Source organism: Notamacropus eugenii, chromosome 1 (genome assembly GCF_028372415.1).
Source record: "Notamacropus eugenii isolate mMacEug1 chromosome 1, mMacEug1.pri_v2, whole genome shotgun sequence".
Classification (NCBI taxonomy): Eukaryota; Metazoa; Chordata; class Mammalia; order Diprotodontia; family Macropodidae; genus Notamacropus; species Notamacropus eugenii.
The window spans coordinates 6,303,301-6,323,229 of record NC_092872.1 but is presented as its reverse complement, the minus strand read 5'-3'; the positions used below and the strand labels follow the sequence as shown (position 1 = coordinate 6,323,229).

General features: G+C 45.6%; 1 protein-coding gene across 1 annotated transcript in view; it reads left to right on the top strand.

The window, feature by feature from the left end:
- The first annotated feature begins 214 nt into the window (after window positions 1–214).
- The window catches only part of BSN (bassoon presynaptic cytomatrix protein), a 72,562-nt gene continuing 52,847 nt past the window's right edge, over window positions 215–19,929 (top strand). The window contains exon 1 of the mRNA XM_072650979.1: window positions 215–1,395. Within this exon, the coding sequence (XP_072507080.1) occupies window positions 241–1,395 (1,155 nt within the window). The 5' untranslated portion in view covers window positions 215–240. The remainder of the gene's footprint in view (window positions 1,396–19,929) is intronic.

The window sequence follows — 19,929 nt, the reverse complement described above, 5'->3', positions numbered from 1 at the left end:
AAAGACTATTTGTATTGTTGAGTGGGAGCACATGTGTGCATATGTGCACGTTCACACACACACACACACACACACACACACACATCCCTGTAGCCTCACTACATCCCATTGATCCTCTTGTGATGCATAGCAAGGAACCAACTTGTTAGGCTTGTGGGACTTGGAAAGTCATTTCTTAGGGTTGACTGTGCTGTGTTCTCTCTCTTCCAGGTGAAAGAATGGTTGTGTCTGAATTGCCAGATGCAGAGAGCTTTGGGGATGGACATGACCACTGCACCTCGTTCCAAAAGCCAGCAGCAGCTGTACTCGCCTTCCCTTTCTCCTGCCCACTCCCCAGCCAAACAGCCCCAGCCTCAGCCCCAGTCCCAGCCCCCAACACAGGCACAGGGGAAGGCTGAGCCAGAGAAAATTTCTGGAACAACACAGCCCGTGCTCCCACAGGGACCTGGCATCCGGCAAGCTGAAGTACCCCGAATTCCTGTGGTGCCAGGGCAGCGGGAAGCCCAGAGCCAAGGCCAGGCCAGACCCACTGTGCCTCAGGAAGCCGGAAGGGTTTCCCCTCATCCCCATCCTTCTCCAGCCAAGGGAGTCCCTTCAACCCCTGGGTCTGGGGCTCAAGAGCAAACTCAGGAGGGACTCACAGGGAAGCTTTTTGGCTTCGGGGCTTCCCTGCTGACCCAGGCCAGCACACTTATGTCTGTCCAGCCAGATGCCAGTCCACAAGGCCAGCCATCTCCTAGCAAAGGATCCCCTAAGATTGTCTTCAGTGATGCCAGTAAGGAAGCAGGGCCCAAGGCATCTGGGACTGGACCTGGACCTGGGCCAGCACCTGCGGCTGGAGGTGGGCCTGGACCTGGGGCTGGAGCTGGGCCAGGACCCGGGGCTGGAGTTGGACCTGGGCCTGGCCCTCAAACTGGGCCAGGATCTGGGGCTGGGCCAGGACCCGGGGCTGGCCCTCGAACTGGGGCTGGACCTGGACCTGGGACTGGTCCTAGAGCTGGGCCTGGACCCGGGGCTGGAGTTGGACCTGGGGCTAGCCCTAGAACTGGGCCAGGGTCTGGGACTGGGCCTCGGCCTGGGGTTGGAACTGGCCCTAAAGCTGGGCCTGGGCCTGGCCCTGCTTCAGGGCCTAAATCTGAGCTTGGGTCAGGACCTGGGGCTCTTAGTCGGCCAACGGGGGCACCTAGTCCAAAACAAAGTAAGGCAGAACATCAGACGGCTCCCAAGGCTGTCCCCAAGCCAAAGGAAGTGCCGAAGGAAAAGGTCCAATGCCCACTGTGCCAGGCTGAACTCAACGTGGGCTCCCGGGAGCCATCCAACTATAATACGTGTACCACCTGCAGGCTACAAGTGTGCAACCTGTGTGGCTTCAACCCAACTCCTCACTTGGTTGAGGTAAGGAATAAATCAGGTGCCCTACAGGGAACTGGCATCCTGTTCAGGGCTTGGGCCAAGCCAGTAGGAAACAGGAAGAGCAGAGTCCCTGTGCTTTTCCCTGTTAGATTCTCTGTCCTACTAGGTCTTCAAGGGAAGGAGAATTTAAGAATTGGGCTTGTAACTCAGCTTCCCACCTGTTTTTCTAAGTGCTGAAAACCTCTGCTGAGGTGATGGGGTAGTTGTCAAGGAGATGCTTGACTTGGTGGCTGGGTGGCTTCTGGTCTGCCTGTCTGCAGCCATGGCAGGATCTAGTGTGGGAGATGGGGTAGGGCAAGGGACAGGTTTCTGCCCCAGGAAGGGGGGGAGGGCTGCATTGCTTCGTGAAGCAGCTGGGGCATTGGCAGCATGGCATCCCTTTCCACAGGTACTGGGGATAAGCTACTAGGGCACAGAGAGTGGGTTAAGCTCTGGGCACAACTTGCAGAAAGGTCTGGGCCCAAGGCTTAAGCTGGGCCAGACTGAGCTCACCTTGGGACTGTGTCCTTAGTTCTCTCAGTCTTGCTTCTCCGATTTGGCCGAGCTCAGCTGGATTTTTCCCTCTTGCCTTTCTTCTGAATATAGCTGTGAAATGAAAACTAGTATGGCCTTTGGAAAATCGTGTTATCAAAGAGAAGGAAACTTCATATGTCAGCTCAAGGCAGTAAATGCAGTACCTAGGCACAGTACATTTCCAGCATCAGCCTGGCACTGGACTAACTCCCTGCTCCTGGCAGGTTCACCAACTCGACTTAGCAGCAGAAGACAAGCCCTGACTGCAGAGGTTCACAGCCCCTAGACACCTGGGGGAATCTGGGTAGCTGGCCACAGGAGGTGCTTTTGGCCTGGACAGATGCTGGAGGGATCCTGGTGCTTGGCCTGCCTATTCCTAGGCTTCCTGCTAAGAGGTTGGGGCAAGTGACACTTGGATGGCAGACCCTGAGGTTCTGCTTCTCTCTTCTAGTTAAACCCTGTGGGGTGAGGGACAAATGGCCAAGCAGAGCCCACCACTGAAAGTGCCTGCCTTCCAGGACCTCAGGAGGGAAATGAGACCAGGGGCTGATGGGAGAAGGTCAGTGGGGTCCTGAGGAACTCTGGAAGGCCGAGTCTGATGTTGGAGGCAGGCTTCCTGAAGCCCAACATTTCCAGCATGTTATAGTGGAAATGAGTGCTAAAACCGATACCAGTAGACTCTGTTTCATTGATTCTAACAGCGTGGATGAATCCCCTATCTTCTCTGAACCTTAGCCACTTCATCCCAGAAGGCAGGGTTTAACTAGAAGGTCTTCTTTGTCCCTTTCGCCTCTAAATCCTGTGCCCATGTGAGCAGTTATGAAGCTGTATATATGTAGAAAGAACCCTTGACTTAGAGTTAGGGAACCCGAGTTTGTAGTCCAGCCCCAAAACAGAATAGTTTTGGGACTTTGGGACTGCGTCACATCTCTGAACCTCAGTTTTCTCACCTGTGAAATGGGGATGATAATTCTTTTGCTACCTGCCTTATACAGTTATTGTGACCAATGTGCTTTATAAAGCTTTCTAGGCTATAGAAGTAGGGTCTAGAAGTCTAGGGCCCTTTGTGGGCCGTTTCGTTACTTTCCTAGTCTTTATAAAACTCGTTCAGGGAGATCTTCCTTCGCTGTAAGGCGTCTCTTTGGAACATTATGGATGAAAATGGATTTTTAAGAAGGGAGATCTCCGTTCCCACTGTCCATTTCAGTGAACGTAGCCCCTCAATTCGCTCTGCCCCAGGGCAGGCTCCCCATGGCCAGTTGCTTCAGCAGGGGCTCTCTCCTCCACTCCTTCCGATAATAGGTCATCCTGATGACTGATGGGGTAGGGTAGAAGTGGGGAACGTGGACCCAAGAGCCATTGAGGTCCTAGCACCTTTTTGGGGCCTCACAATCGTAGCTATGGATGAGTGGAGCTCCCAGAATGGACCTCTGGGTCCTTCTCAGCACCCCCAATCTAATACTAGTCCACATTTCTCTGATGATCAGGAGTTTGCAAAGCCCTTCTCGTAGTGTCCCAGCCCTTTGGCAGCAGTTCTGGGACTCAGAGGAGGTTTCCAAGTAGAATCAGATGGACCAGCTGGGCATAAAACAATAGGACTTGTATTATGACACACACTAATTCCCCCTAAGGAAAAGCTCAGGGCCCAAAATAACTCCCTTCTTCCCCTGCCCTTCTCTTTCCCCCCCCACCCCCCAAGCAGGAGCATGAGGAACAGGAGAGGAAGGGGGTCAGTGATGGCTGCCCTCAACGTCTCAATCACTCCTAGTCTCTGTGGGATTCCCAGTTCACAATCATCTTCTCACCATGGTAGCTCATTAAGACACCAGAGGTGATGGGTTTTATAGGAAGGGGGCAGGTTCCCAATAGGGCCTTTCTTATTGACTTCACATCCCTGGCAGGCACTTGGTATTTCTCCTGGTGGGGCTCAGCCCCATGTAGAGAGTTCTGCCACCCCTTCCCCTTTCTCTGCAGCTGCACAACATCCTCTGTTCATGGAAGGATCAGTGTAAGACTTAGAGCTGGTAGGGACTTTAAAAGTCAAGTCTTTGACTTGACTCTTCAGTTTACATACAGGGAAACTGAGGCTTGGAAAGTGAAGAGAAGTTACAAGGTCACATAGCTAGTAACTGGCTGAGTCAAGATTCAACCCCAAATTCTATGTTCTTTCCATTAGACCACTGCCTACCCCAGTACCAGAAAAGGCTTCCTGGAAAGAATTACTGAAGACATGGCATGGCCAGAGAGCAAAATCCCAGCGAGAAAAAGTCATCCCTGGGAATCTGGGGTTAGAAGGGGTCATCTCAGACCCCTTTCTCTGCTAGTTCAATTCAGCAGTTATTAAGAGCCAGTTAAAAAGTACATTGCCCTTTGCTAGACCCTGGGGACACGAACCTCACCAAAGCTACCAGCCCCTGCCCTCAGAGGGCTTATATTCTACTGGAAAGAAGCATAGCTCTTCCCTCTCTGAATCTACCTGAATGCACCAGCCCAGTGGTATTGGCCTTGACTTCTCTGACCTAGGAATAGCCAGGAGGCACAGTGGAGAGAGCCCTGGTCCTAGAGTCAAAAAGACGAGTTCAAATCTGGCCTCAGACACATAGGAGCTGTGTGATCCTAGGCAACTTCTGTTTGCCTCAGTTTCTCCATCTTCAGAATGGGGGTAATAGTAGCACCTACCTCCTAGGGTTGTTGTGATGACCCAATGAGATACTTAATTGTAAAGTACTTTTATTCATGTTAGCTATTATTATTGTTATCTGACAGGTGTGGAAAGTAGGAGGACCAGGAAAGGGTCCCGGAACAGGCTCCAAGTGGATGTGCTGCCCCCCACTCCTCAGGCCCCGTTGGTCCCCCACACATCTGCGCCCTCTGACCTTACTCCACCACTTCTTCTGTCATCAAAAATTCAATGATTGTTTGCTCTCGTTACTATAAGAGCTTTTATTTCTATTGTACTTTCCAGTTGTTTCCGCCCTCAGCACAGTGCCTGGAGCGTTAAGAGCTTAATCAATACTTGTTGACTGACTGACTGAGTCATAGGGTTTGACCATCCCATCCAAGATGCTCATGCTGAGGCCCAGAGTGGCTAAGCAACTTCCCGGGGACACACAGCTAAGCAAGTGATGGAGTGAGGATTCGAACCCGGGACAGCTCCAGATGCAGGGCGCTTTCCACTGCTGCTTCTTAATTTGCTTCACTTCATTTCACAAAATCATACAATTTAGAGAATTATAGGACATGGGATGCTAATAATATATGATATTTTCCTCCTTTTTTAACTTCCTTTATGCCCTTTGTTCTTCGTGCTGTCATCCCTTATCCCCTTTAGAACTCTCCAAACAAATAGTTAAGTAAAATGGACACAACGATGTATGCAACATCCCACCCCCTTGGTCCTCCCCGCTACCAGGAAAGAAAAATGTTTTCTCTAACCATTCACCTAAACAAAAAAAAAGGTTCTAACACTAGATTAAAACCTGGATCCTTTCATTTTACAGGAAACTGAGGCCCAATTCCTTCCAGCTTACTCCAGCAACAGTTAGTGCCTACTAAATTGCAAAGATTCCAGTCCCATCCTCCCCAATGGTTAGAGCCCTTACTTCCAGGTGCAGACACGGTAGGACTATGGTGGCCCAGCCTGCCTGGCTCAGTGATGAACTCGGTGAAACTGGTGACTTGAGACAGAGCCCTGGGGCCTAGCCAGCAGCTGAGATGACTGCAGGTTAGAGCAGCAGTGGCTGATCAGGTTAGAGCCTGGAGATCCCTTCAACTTGCTCAGAACGGGCCCCAGCTCACAGTCTAGGCCGAGACCTCATCTGCACCCTAGTTAGCCAGATGGCCAGTCAGCCCCTTGGGAACAGGCAGGGTTTAGAAAGCCTCATTTGCTCCAGGTGAGTAAATATTCCTGACAGCTTCTCCCTGGTGACCCCTGGACAAGGCCTGAGGAACTGCTGATTCAGTTCAAACACTTGCAAACTATTCCTGTCCTGGGTTGTTATTTTCGGTCTCTTATTAACTGCTTGGCTCTGGCACTCAGTGTCTTGGCTGCCTGCCCCATCCTGCTCCACCAGAGGTTAGTGCTATCCAGGGGCTTCTCTTCACCCCCTAGAGATGTCCCTCTGCCCCGCTGGGTCCCATCCCTCTCCTGCTGAAATGGTAGCTTGGCTAAGTTCTTCCCTTCATGGTCTGATACTCCCTTTGGGAACTACAGTTTGTTACTGGCAGAGCCTAGGCAAGATGCAGCCAGGATCCAAACCCAGGGACTATTCTTTGAGGAGAAACAATGCCAGTATTCTCCAGGGACCTCAGCTGGCCTTAGTTTGGTTGTTTGGGCTCAAGAACTGTCCTAGTGCCTGTCAACCTGAACCTAATCCTGCAAAATCCTTAACCTCTGCCTCTCATGACTAATGGGGCAAATGAAACCCTCCCAGATGATGAGACACTGCCCTCAGTAAAAGCAGATGGGGCTAGGAGGGTGGAGAGAGAGGCCATTCTGAGTCTGGTTCCCCTGAGCCAATCCAGGTGAGGCCCCAGCTCGGTTTCCTCATCTGTAGTATGAGAGGGTTGGGCTGGAGCAAGGTTTCTTTTTTATTATTATTATTTTATTTGTTTTCAGTGTTCTACAATCACTTCCATATATCTGAAATTTTTCTCCTCCCTCTCCCCTCCCTCTGAGATGGCATATGGTTTTATATAGGCTCTACACGTACATTCCTATTAAATACACTTTCACTTTAGTCATGTTGTGTAAAAGAATTAGAATGAATGGGAGAAATCATAAAACAAACCAAAACCTAATACAAAAGAAAATGATCTGCTTCATTCTGTGATCGAATTCCATAGTTCTTTCCCTGGATGTGGAAGGCATTTTGCCTTAAGAGACCACTGGGAATTATTTAAGTTGCAATGAAGGACTAAGTCTACCAGAGATTCCTCACATACTGTGGCTGTTGCTGTGTACAAGTTCTCCTGGTTCTGCTCCTTTCACTGAGCATCAGATCATATAAGTCTTTCCAGGCCTCTCTGAAATCTTCCTGTTCATCATTTCTTATAGCACAACAGTATTCCATTACATTCATATACCACAATTTATTCAGCCATTCCCCAATTGATGGACATTCCCTTGGTTTCCAGTTTTTGGCCACCACAAAGAGAGCTGCTATAAATATTTTTGTACATGTGGGACCCTTTCCCATTTTTACGATCTCTTTGGGATACAGTCCTAGAAGTGATATTGCTGGGTCAAAGGGTATGCACACTTTTGTAGCCCTTTGGGCATAGTTCCAAATTGCTCTCCAGAATGGTTAGATCAGCTCACAGCTCCACCAACAATGAATTAGTGTTCCAACTCTCCCACATCTTTTCCGACATTTATCATCTTCCTGTTTTGTCATGTTAGCCAATCTGATAGGTGTGATGAGGTACCTCAGAGTTGTTTTGATTTGCATCATCAGTAGTGATTTAGAGCATTTTTTCATATGACTATAGATAGCTTTAATTTCTTCCTCTGAAAACTGCCTGTTAAATCCTTTGATCCTTTATCAATTGGGGAATGACTTGTATTCTTGTAAATTTGACTCAGTTCTCTATATATTTTAGAAATGAGGCCTTTATCAGAGACACTAGTTGCAGAAATTCTTTCCCAGTTTTCTGCTTCCCTCCTAATCTTGGTTGCATTGGCTTTGGTTATGCAAAAACTTTTCAGTTTAATGTAATCAAAATTATCCATCTTGCACTTCATAATGCTTTAGTCAAAAATTCTTCCCTTCTCCATAAATCTGATCAATACACTTTTCCTTGAGGAGCACTAACCATTTCTGTGTAATGGCCCCGCTGGCAGCCTGGTAATGCCTGTGTGCCCTTTCTCAGGATTTTGTTTTGTTGCTTCCATTTCTAATTGGAGGGAATGCTAAATTTCATTTGGAGATTAGAGAAAAGAAAAGTGTGATGTTTTCCCATTCAAGTTCACAGATCCTCTGAAATCTACCCAAGGGGCTCCTGGACTAGAGGCTGAGATTCTCTAGACTTTATAAATAAATAAACATATGAATGAATGAACGAACAGACAGACAAACAGACAGATAGATAACCCTGGACTAGATAACCTTTAAGGTTCCTTCCAGTTAAGACCCTTTTATTCTTTTCAAGGCCTCTGATGCTGTTGTGTTTCCCTATGTTCTTCATAGTTCCTGATAGCACACAGTGTGCATTAGTCAGTTAACAGTCATCAAACATCTATTAAGCACCTACTGTGTGCCAGGCACTATGCTAGGCATGGAGGATGCAAGGACAGAGAATAAAGCAATCCCTGCTCTCAGGGGGCTTGCACCCAAATGGAAGAGACAACAAGTACGTATAGAAGTAAATGTAAAACGAAGAAAAGAAAGACAAAAGCAGAATGGTTTGGGAAGGACGGCATTTGCAGTTGGGCTTCTCACACAAAAGATGGTGCCTGAGATACTCCTTGGAAGGAGAGAGATTCTGTCCATCAGTCCATCCATCAATCCAAAAGCATTTATCAAGCACTTGCTGTGTGTTGAGCACTGTACAGAGCACGGGCAAAAATAATCCCTGTCCTCAGGGAGCTCATATTCTAAAGGTGGAGGAAGCCTGTAAATTATTGGGTAGCTATAAGATACAGGCAGAGTATCCAGGAGGTCGTCTCAGGAGGGAAAACTCTAGCAGCCGGAGGCAGAAACGAGGAGGAAGTGCATTCCAGGCCCCAAGGACAACCAACGCAAAGTCACCAAGTCAAGAGCTAAATCATCCTCTGTGAGCAACAGAGAGGCTAGTGTGACTGGATTGCCGAAAGAGGACGAATATATACAAGGCTAGAGAGATATGGTGGGGTTGGAAAGCTAAACAGAAGGTGATTTTCGATCCTAGAAGTAATAAGAAGTCACTGAAGTTTACTGAACCAAGGTGTGGTTAGATGGTTAGATAGGTGCTTAAGGAAAATCATTTTGGTGGCGAAGTGGACTAGAGCGAGGAGAGGTTTGAGGAAGGGAGATCAATGAGGCCGTTGCAGTAGTCCAAGCCAGAAGTGATGAGGCCTTGAACCAGAGAGAAAAAGGGGAAAATGCAGGAGATGGTGGTAGTGATATGGCTCAGCATCTTCTGTCTCCCCATGAATTCCCTCTTCAGAGTTTTGCAGTCCACCCTACTGCTCTAGAATACAGATGGCAGTATGAAAATGTTAACTAATACTGATACCTTGGTCTGTGTCTCTTTGTTTGGCCATTCATCAACTCTAGTTTGTTCTACTCTGGTGACAGCCTTAGGCCCAAAGCAGCAGCTGTGTGGTTAGGAAGCCTTGTGTAAGGGCCACAGGGAGTGTGTGGAAAAAGATGTCTGTTAATGGTGAGGGCAGTTGGTGCTGCTGCTGCTAATGGTGGAACTGATGAAGGTAAAAATGGTGGTGATGAAGAAAGGGTGGTGATGATGCATAGACATGATGATGGTGATGGTGATGGTGATGACTAAGGAAGAGGAGGAGGAGAATGGAGGTGTGGAGAGCCTAAAGGATGGTGGCTTTGGTTACTTTACGCCCACCTCAGGCTCCAAACCTTGTTTTTTAAATGAAATCTTTACACTTAAACCAGTCCTGGGAGCTCCCCAGTAAAGCATACCAGTTTGTATTCTGTACAGTCTCACTTCCTTCCTTGTGACCTACTTTATATCTTCTTAGTTGGTCCTCATTTCCCTGGCAAGCATCCAAGACACCTGTCCCAGGCTTAGGAAAGAGGCGCTGATTTTTTTAGTTCTGCCTGAAGTTTTAAGTATAACTTTAAATAGCTCTCTCTCTCTCTCTCTCTCTCTCTCTCTCTCTCTTTCTTTCTCTCTCTCTCCCTTTCTTTTCCCCTCTTGTTCTCTCTCTCATCCCCCTTTCTATCACTGTTTTTCCCTCTCTTCTCTTTCTCTCCTCCCTCCTCCCTCTTTCTCTATCTCCATTTCTTTCCCTCCCATCCTCTTTCTTTCCTCCCCCTTTCCTCCCCCGCTATGTAGCCTATAAGTCTCTGTCTCATTGGCATGCCAACCTAAATTCCTGGGGTAGTGTAGGTGGGGGGAAGTAAACAAAAGAAATAAAAGTTCGAACCCCACCCTCAGGAACAGCACAGGCATGTTGGAGGAAGCCTAAGAATGCTTACAAATCAGTAAACGTCAATGATACAAATGTCCCCAGTTCTAGTTTCTGTGTGCAGAGAACCATGGGGTTGGAGTGATTGGAGGTAGGGATGAGGGGGCGATTCATCAAAGAGGGAACTCTTGGTCTCAGTACTTTTCCAGGCTTCCCCATCCGAGATTAGAAGTGAATACCCTGCTCCTTTCTCCTTCTCACCAATCCTGACCACGAATTTCTCTTTCTTGCCTGGCCAGGCCTCAAACTCTGTTGGGCCCTCCTCTTGCTGGCTCTCAGCCCTAGACCTTGTAAACCACCTCAAAGTCTGAATTATGTCTTCTTTGTTGTGCCACAGGACCTAACAGAGAAGCTACAGGGGCAGAAAGCTCCATCTTGTTCTCCTGCCATGGCCACATTGACCAGGAGCAGTCTGCTTTGCAATGAGTGAGAATCTTGTGGCCCAGTGATTTATTCGGTCCCCCAAATCAATGCACGTCTCTTTTTTTGGTAGCTGGGTCTGTGGTTCCTAGTTGCTTTGGATAATAGCCTACTCTGTTGTCTTTGTGACCTCATCAGTGGAGGCCATACTGATGCAGATAGCAGCCTATCACGTCGATCCTGTCAGAACACACCTCAGGAGCCATTTAATTCAATCTATATCTAAAGGACAAGCTCCTGGCTACTGACTAGTAGTTTGACATCATGGAAATATGCCCTGCCTCCTTTGGGAAAATACTTCTACTTCACTTAGTCCTTCTCTTGATTTTTTTCCCTCCCCACCACAACTTGGAATAAGTTGTCCACACTTCTAACCTTTCTAGCCCTCCTAGGGGTTTCCTGGGATCCAAACAGTCCCAAAAGAAAAGTCTGTAAAAATTCCCTATATTCCAGGGAGAATCAGATCATGCATTTCTTGGATGACACCCTTGAAGCCATTTTTCCTGCATTTATGTGTTACAGCGGCTCGGCTTGGCGCTACCAGGAGCTTGGCATCGCCCTTTGGGGATGTTAATCTTCAATTCTTCAGGGACCACAGTACCCACAGTTTGCAGTCATGTAGCATCACCAGGTGAATCCTGGTATTTTAAAGTGGGCCTTACTTCAAGAAATTTGATATCATTGAAAGCCCCTTGTAGTTCTCTAGTGGCAGTCCAATCTGTGCTTTCTGGGCCCAGCTCACTGTCCGTTTGGAGTTTGTGCCTGAGATGTATATGCCATCGAATAATCCCAACAGGTTACTCATCCAACCTGATATCATGGTCTAACAAAAGGCGTTCTTCATCTCTGTGGATAGTGAGCCCAAACACTTTGGAGTGCTTGTTTAGGAGCCTCATTCAGAAGGCTTTACAGTGTCTGGGGGCTTGATACCATTAGGAGAAACGGCAAACGGAAGCACTTGGAGACTCTGGCCATCTGAAGAGTGTCCCTTTCCTAAATGTTCTGTAAGTTGGTCCTTTTCTGTGACAGCGGCAACCATTGCTTCTGAGGAGCATGCTATCTTTGTTCAGGCATTTCAGTCATATCTGAGTTTGTGACCCTATTTGGAGCTTTCTTAGCCAGGACACCGGAGTGGTTTATCATTGCCTTCTCCAATGGTGAGCGTAGGGCTCCAGCTCTGTGCCTCTGCTGATGTCAGTGAGCATGATGTGGTAGAACAAGGTTATTTCTGTTGTGTCTTTCTAAGAAATTTGTAAAACTTCAACATGTTCTCAGGAAATACCTTGCCTTTGAGGCAGTATTTTGCCTTACCAAATAAAGTACTTTTTAAAATAGCCAACAAGCAATAAGTACAGTGGAATTGTGTGTCCTCTATGCCTTTCAGTCCATTTTGTGATAGTAAAGATGTGGTCTCCTATGGAATATTGAGTCTGAAAGTCTACCTGCTTCCTTCTGATACCTTAATCAAGGATGTCCTTGCTGCGTGCCAAATGTACTTATTAAAAATTCTATATAAATAGGAAGGTAGGCATACAGGTTATAGGAACTGATGTTCCCTTAGCCACCTTTCATTTGTAATAAAGTCTAACAATGTTTCCACATCTTTGCCATCTTCCCCTCCTTCAGATACGACAATCTAACCTTCAGTGTCCTTGAGAGTGTGTCGCTTCCACTATCAAAGCTCTCCATGTGTACCTGGTCAGGTCCGTCTGCTTTTCCCATCTGTTTCCGTCAGTGTCATTTCTGCTTCCTTTAGAAACACATCTAGAATCTAAGTTCGGCTGCTCTGCTGCGCTTTGGAGTGAAGTTTGCAGATCTTTGCAGATCTTTTCCACATTTCTACCATTTCTTGTCTTTCTCTCACCTTCACTCTTTTTTTCTTTTTTTTAAATTTATTCATTTATTTTTAGTTTTCAACATTCATTTCCAGGGGATTTTGAATTCCAAATTTTCTCCCCATCTCTCCCCTCCCCCACTCCAAGACACCATGCATTCTGATTACCCCTTCCCCCAATCTGCCCTCCCTTCCAACACACCCTTCCCCTCCCTTATCCCCATCTCCTGTCTTCTTGGAGGGCAAGGTAGATTTCTGTACCCCATTACCTGTATTTCTTATTTCCCAGTAGCATGTAAAAACAATTTTTAATATTCATTTTTAAAACTTTGAGTTCCAAATTCAATATAGGTTATATATGTGTAGTTATGCAAAAGACTTCCATAATAGTCATGTTGTGTAAGACTAACTATATTTCCTTCCATCCTTTCCTGCTCCCCATTTATTCTATTCTCTCTTTTGACCTTGTCCCTCCCCAAAAGTGTTTACTTCTAATTACCCCTCTCCCCACTTGCTCTCCCTGCTATCATGCCCCCCACTCCACTTGTCCCCTTCTCCCCTACTTTCCTGTAGAGTAAGATAGACTTTCATGCCAAATTGAGTGTGCATTTCATTCCCTCCTTAAACCAGATTCCCACTTCCATTCTTACAAGTCTTCAAATGAATACTTGGCCATCTCTTACCAAGTTTTCTTTAAACTTATTTCCCCCACCAGTGCTCTTCACTATTTTAAGTTGATACTGCTCACAATTTTCTACTGTCCTTGTCTATAAAATCTTACAAACAAGTTTGTATTCTAAACCACTGTGATCTTTGTCCACCATATCTTTTCAGCTGGTGAGTACGTCAAGTATTTGCTGACTGAGGTGAGTTTCAGACTCTTTTTTCCGCTCATTGTTACAGATATAGTTTCATGTAAATTAAACTTCAGTATGAAATTGTTATAATTGGTGTTGACTTTTCCTCCATCCGTTTCCCATTTTTCAGTGTCAGTTTTTAAAAATTGGTCAAGCTAGAGTAATTTTAATTGCATGTCCTAGCTTTATCTTATTTTTATTCTTATAGCTTTGTTTTAATTTCGATCTCTGCTCTAATGAGTTGGTGGTCTGACTGAAGACAGCTGATTCATGAACATCTTCTACATCAGCAGTGAGTCATTTCCTGTCCATTAAAATATTATCAGTTTTATTTTATTTTTTTGTTATGTTATTTGGCATTTACTATGCCTTTCACCTTCACATTCTTTTCTCAGAGAAAATATTTGTGATGTATAGAGTCTAGAAGACTTTGACCACTCTTATTACTTACTCTTTTTTTTTTTCATTTAACTTTTAACATTCATTTTCACAAAATTTTGGGTTACAAATTTTCTCCCCTTTTATCCCCTCCCCCCCCAAACCCAAGCATTCTAATTGCCCCTATCATCAATCTGCCCTCTCTTCTATCCTCCCTCTCTGCCCTTGTCTCCGTCTTCTCTTTTGTCCTGTAGGGCCAGATAGCTTTCTTTACCCCTTAACCTGTATTTCTTATTTCCCAGTGGTAAGAACATTACATTTGATCCTAACACTTTGAGTTCCAACTTCTTTAGCTCCCTCCCTCTCCACCCCTTCCCCTTGGAAGACAAGCAATTCAATATAGGCCAAATCTGTATAGTTTTGCAAATGATTTCCATACTAGTTGTGTTGTATAGGACTAACTATATTTCCCTCCATCCTATCCTGTCCCCCATTACTTCTATTCTCTTATGATCCTTTCCCTCCCCATGAGTGTCGACCTCGGATTGCATTCTCCTCCCCATGCCCTCCCCTCCATCCTCCCCCCCCACCCTGCTTGTGCCCCTGTCCCCCACTCTCCTGTATTATGAGATAGGTTTTCCTATCAAAATCAGTGTGCATTTTATTCTTTCCTTTCGTGGAATGTGATGAGAGTAGACCTCATGTTTTTCTCTTGCCTCCCCTCTTTATCCCTCCACTAATAAGTCTTTTGCTTGCCTCTTTTATGAGAGATAATTTGCCCCATTCAACTTCTCCCTTTCTCCTCCCAATATTTCTCTCTCACTGCTTGATTTCATTTTTTTTTTTAAGATATGATCCCATCCTCTTCAATTCACTCTGTGCACTCTGTCTCTATGTATGTGTGCGTGTGTGCATGTGTGTGTGTGTGTACTCCCACCCAGTACCCAGATACTGAAATGTTTCAAGAGTTACAAATATTGTCTTTCCATGTAGGAATGTAAACAGTTCAACTTTAGTAAGTCCCTTATGACTTCTCTTTGCTGTTTACCTTTTCATGGTTCTCTTCATTCTTGTGTTAGAAAGTCAAATTTTCTTTTCAGCTCTGGTCTTTTCATCAAGAAAATTTGAAAATCCTCTATTTCATTGAAAGACCATTTTTTCTCCTGAAGTATTATACTCAGTTTTGCTGGGTAGGTGATTCTTGGTTTTAGTCCTAGTTCCTTTGACTTCTGGAATATCCTATTCCATTCCCTTCGATCCCTTAATGTAGAGGGTGCTAGATCTTGTGTTATCCTGATTGTATTTCCACAATACTTGAATTGTTTCTTTCTAGCTACTTGCAATATTTTCTCTTTGACCTGGGACTTCTGGAATTTGGCCACAATGTTCCTAGGAGTTTCTCTTTTTGGATCTCTTTCATGCGGTGTTCTGCGGATTCCTTGAATATTTATTTTGCCCTCTGGTTCTAGAATCTCAGGGCAGTTTTCCTTGATAATTTCATGGAACATGATGTCTAGGCTCTTCTCTTGATCATGGTTTTCAGGTAGTCCCAGAATTTTTACATTGTCTCTCCTGATTCTATTTTCCAGGTCAGTTGCTTTTCCAATAAGGTATTTCACATTATCTTCCATTTTTCGAATCTTCTCGCTATGTTCTGTGATATCTGTCTTTCTCATAAAGTCCTTAGCGTCCATCTGTGCCATTCCAGTTTTGAAAGATCTATTTTCTTCAGTGAGCTTTTGAATCTCCTTTTCCATTTGGCTAATTCTGTTTTTGAAAGCATTCTTCTCCTCATTGGCCTTTTGAACCTCTTTTGCCAATTGAGTTAGGCTAGTTTTCAAGGTGTTAATTTCTTCAACATTTTTTTGGTTCTCCTTTAGCAGGGAGCTGATCTGCCTTTCATGCTTCTCTTTCATCCCTCTCATTTCTCTTCCCAGTTTTTCCTCCACCTCTCCAACTTGACTTTCAAAATTCTTTTTGAGTTCTTCCATGGCCTGAGCCCATTGGGTGGGCTGGGACACAGAATCCTTGATTTCTGTGTTTTTGCCTGATGGTAAGCATTGTTCTTCCTTGTCAGAAAGGAAGGGAGGAGGTGTCTTTTCTCTGAGAAAGTACCCTTCAATAGTTTTATTTCTTTTCCCTTTTCTGGGCATTCTCCCCAGCCAGTGGCTTGACCTCTGAATATTCTCCTCACACCCACCTCCCCTCCTGGTCCTCCCAGCCAGCGTTTGGGGACTGAGATTCAAATGCTGCTTCCCGCCTTAGGGCTTTTGGCGGGGGCAGGGCTGCTATTCAGTGTGAGAATTAAGTTCAGATGGTCAGGTTGGGGCAGGGCCACCTCTCAGGCCCAGTTCCCTCAGGGGGTTTATGCACAGACCTTCCACAATGGATCCAGGCTCCCGCCTGCTTGGGGAGCCCCTGTCTGCAGCCGCCTCTCAGCTTCTATCTCCGGGGGGGGGGGGGCGCCAAGCCATGAGGGCACCCCACTCCCCTCTCGACCTGCCAAAGAGACTCTCTCACCGACCCTTGTCACCTGTGGGTGAGGGGTTTTGTGCCGCCACTGGAGATCCCGTCCCTAAAGCCTGCTCGGATCTGTACCTCTCGGAGCCGCGGCCACCGCAGGTCCGGGCTGGGCTCCGTGTCTGCAGCGCGACGGACCTTTTGCAGGAGGTTTGCAGGTCCCTCTGTGGCTGGAGGGACCCTCGTGGCCGCAGGATATCTCGTCCCCGTAGCCCGTTCGGATCTTTTCCTCACGGTGTTGTGGCCGCTGCAGCGCTGCACTCAGCTACCAGTCCCAGCACCCAGTCCACAGCGCAAAGGACCCCCCGCAAGAGGTTTGCAGGTCTCTCCGGAACAAAAATCTCCCTCGCTCCAATATTCCGTGGCGTCTGGGTGCAGAATTCACCGTGGGGTTGGTCCCCTCTAGCCGTTCTGTGGGTTGTGGGTTCGGAGCTATGTGTATGTGCGTCTTTCTACTCTGCCATCTTGGCTCCGCTCCCTTATTACTTACTCTTAAGCCACATTTTCCAACAGTTTTTTTTTTATTGATCTCACTTATGCCTACTTTTGCACTGAAGTCACCAAGTATCATCCATTGATTTAATAAGGAGGGTGTTATCCAATATTTTATATTATTTCTTGAACCTCTTCATCCTCTGCAACAAATGTTGGCCTATAAGCTACAGTTGCTTTCATGATGGTCTTTTTGCAAATACTGATGATGACCCCCTCAATGTGAAATGACCGAATGTTTCATGCAGTTATTTTTCTAAGACAGTACCTTCTGTGTTTTTTCTAATCTCTCCCTGCCACCTGCTGCTTCTGATTTCATTATAATGTTACTATAGTGACATTTCTGTCTGTGATACCACCATTTACCCTATACCCAGTGTTCCAATTCTTGCTTTTTCTCAGGGATTCATCTCTCCCTGCTTCTCTCATATCCAGTTGCCAAATTCTATTGATTCTACCTAAACTATATTTCTGAAATTGTCCCCTGTTCTCTCTTCCCACTGTCAGTATCCCAGGAGAGGCATTCACCTACACTAGGTAACAATGGTTTCCTAATAAGTTTTCTCCTCTTCACTCTCTGCCCCATCCATTCTGACCTTAATAACATTATTAGAGAATCTTTCTTCTGCAAAGATCTGGTCATGTCATGATTCTCCTTGAGAATCTTCAGTGACTACCTTCCAATTGCCAACTGAGTAACATATCAACTTCTTCAGTCAACCAATCGGTATCAAAAAAGCAATCAAGAAAGATTTATTAAGTTCCTGCTACATCCCAGGTACCTTGCTAAACACTGGGGATACAAAAAGAAGTGAAAGATATTCCCTGCCCTAAAGGAGCTCACAATGTTTTGGTCCTTCACCTGGCCTTGTCACTTGTCACTTTCTTTTCATCTCATTTCACATCACTGCCATCCACACACTTTATACATCAAGCAAACTGGATGACCACACATACTCTCTGCTTCCATGCTTTTTCTCAGCTTGTTCTCTAACCCTAGAATGCCCTTTCTGCCATTCTTGGCTTTTTTAATTCCTACCTATCCTTTAAAGCCCAACTCAGATGCAAAGTCCTTCACCAAGTCTTCCCTGATCTTCCCCAACACTTGGCACAGTGCCTGGCACATAACAGGTGCTTAATAAATGTTTATTGATTGATCTCACTCCAACTACCCCCACCCCAATCCAAAGCTGACAATGAGCTTCCATCTTGAAATTCAAAAGAGCTTTCTGTTTGCATCCCTCTAAAGCACATATGTAATATTGTATATTATAGTGATCTATGTATATGTCTTATCCCCCTACTGACTGGGTACCATGGGGGAAGGAGCTCCCTCTTATATCTCCCCGCACCTAGCACAGTGCTTTGCACACAGTAAGTTTGTTGAGTTGAATAATAAATGAGCAAATATCTCTCCAAAAGAGAAGCAGACTTTGGTGAGCTAATCTGGAGAGTGGGCCTCCTCATGTCTTGGTCTGTGCCAGGAAGCAACCTTCTTGGCCATCAGTTAAAATTCTTCTGGGCTTCTCTGGACCACATTTGTCATGGCCCCCCAAAATAGGTTTTTCCTGGCTTCAACAGGAATCAGTCTCAACATCAGAAGAGATGGTTAAATTGAATTTCCTTTCCCCTGTCAAAACCTCCTTTTTTTGAAAAATATAAACATAGAGCTCTTCAGTGAGTCATTTCATAATTAAGAGTTGTTGCTTCCAAATTCACTACCTTGTTTATTTTTGAAGGATAATAATACACTCAAGCTTAATTTTTAATTTGCTTTCTATCCAAAGTAAAGAATTTGCCAGAAAAGTGGTGGGCCTGGGATTAGCAGAGTTAGGTTTCCAATTTCTTCTTTTTTAACCTTACAAAAGTTCAAGTAACATTCCCTGGAAGCTCAGGGTCCAAGGAGAGCCCTGTTTACTGACTGGTATATTAGTCATAGCATATTAATCATAGCTATTAATATAGTTCTAATAAAATGCTTTACTCACAATAGCCTTGTGAGGTAGGTAAAATGTGTTTTAATATCCCCATTTTACAGATGACGTCACTGAGCCCCCGAAAGATGACATAACTTGTGTCCAAGGTTACACAGGTACTAGTGGTGTTTGGACCTCCCGGTTCCAAGTCCATTGTTGTTTTTCTACTTCATCCCAGAGGGCCTTGCCTAGGAGAAGTCAGACACACCTTGTCCCCAGGACAAGTGAGTGAGCAGGTGAGGTAATGACTAATTCTAGGCCAGGGTCTCTGGATCTGAGAGGGCCACTGCAGAGTGACTTGTGTGTGATGGGGTAAAGGAGAGTAAAAACATGGGATCTGACTCCTTCTAGAACCCTGAGGCCTCCAAAGATTCCACTCCAGCTGGGATCACTTCTGACAAAAACCTCATCAAGCGCTGATCCCCTCTCACAATGGGAAAGCACTTAGTGTGGAGTATTTTCACTCAACATCTGAGGATGATTGATGATCCCAAGGCAGAGGTCTTCACAGTTGCCTCCGTTGACCATCCATACAAGCACATGGTCTGGGAAAGGCACAGACTGTGGAATGGTCAAAGGGAAATGCAAGCAGCTGCTGAACAAATCCCTGGAGACTGGTTGCAGCCTATGATCTGGAATTCCCAATTTTGGGGTGAGGATGGCCAGAAGCATTGGAAAAATGTTTGTCCCAGGTGGACATTCTGCTGTTTTCCTTGGAGGGTTGATTAATACTTCTCATGTTGTCTGGATCTTCTGACAAGTCACTTAAGGTTTTAAGATCTCCACCTTCTCATCTGTAAAACTGGGGTTGGACAAGGTACCCCCTAAGGTCCCTGCCAGCTCTAAAACCCATGATTCTATGAGTCAGTGATCCCCCATCCCTTCCCTCAGCAGCTGGGTAGGGAGTGGTGCTGGGCTGGCTTAGACTGGGTTACTTGATATTAATAATCTCAGGGTCTGTTGAACAACTACTTCTATGGTTTGCATTTATCAAGGACTCTTATATGAGCTTAACCTGTACATAAGAGACTCCTTGTTGGAGGAATCTTTAAAGAGTTGTTTTGCTCCACCAAATCAATTTTTTTTAAATCACTTAACAATATACACAGCAAGGTCTTGTACTGTCTGTATCCTGTCAATCAGTTGCATGACTGTAAAGATGTGGTCTGCTGGAGAAAATCATTTTTTAAGCCTGCCTCTTTGCTCCTCATATTTTCATCAATGAAATATGCATGTAGTTCATTCTTATAAAGATTATATAAAAACAAGAAAGTAGGCGTATGAGGCAGTGGTTATTGATGTCTTCTGGGTTTTCTTGTATGGGTAATAATCCCATCTTTGAATTTTCCCCCATTATTTTGGCATCTTCCCCTCCCTTTCATTCAT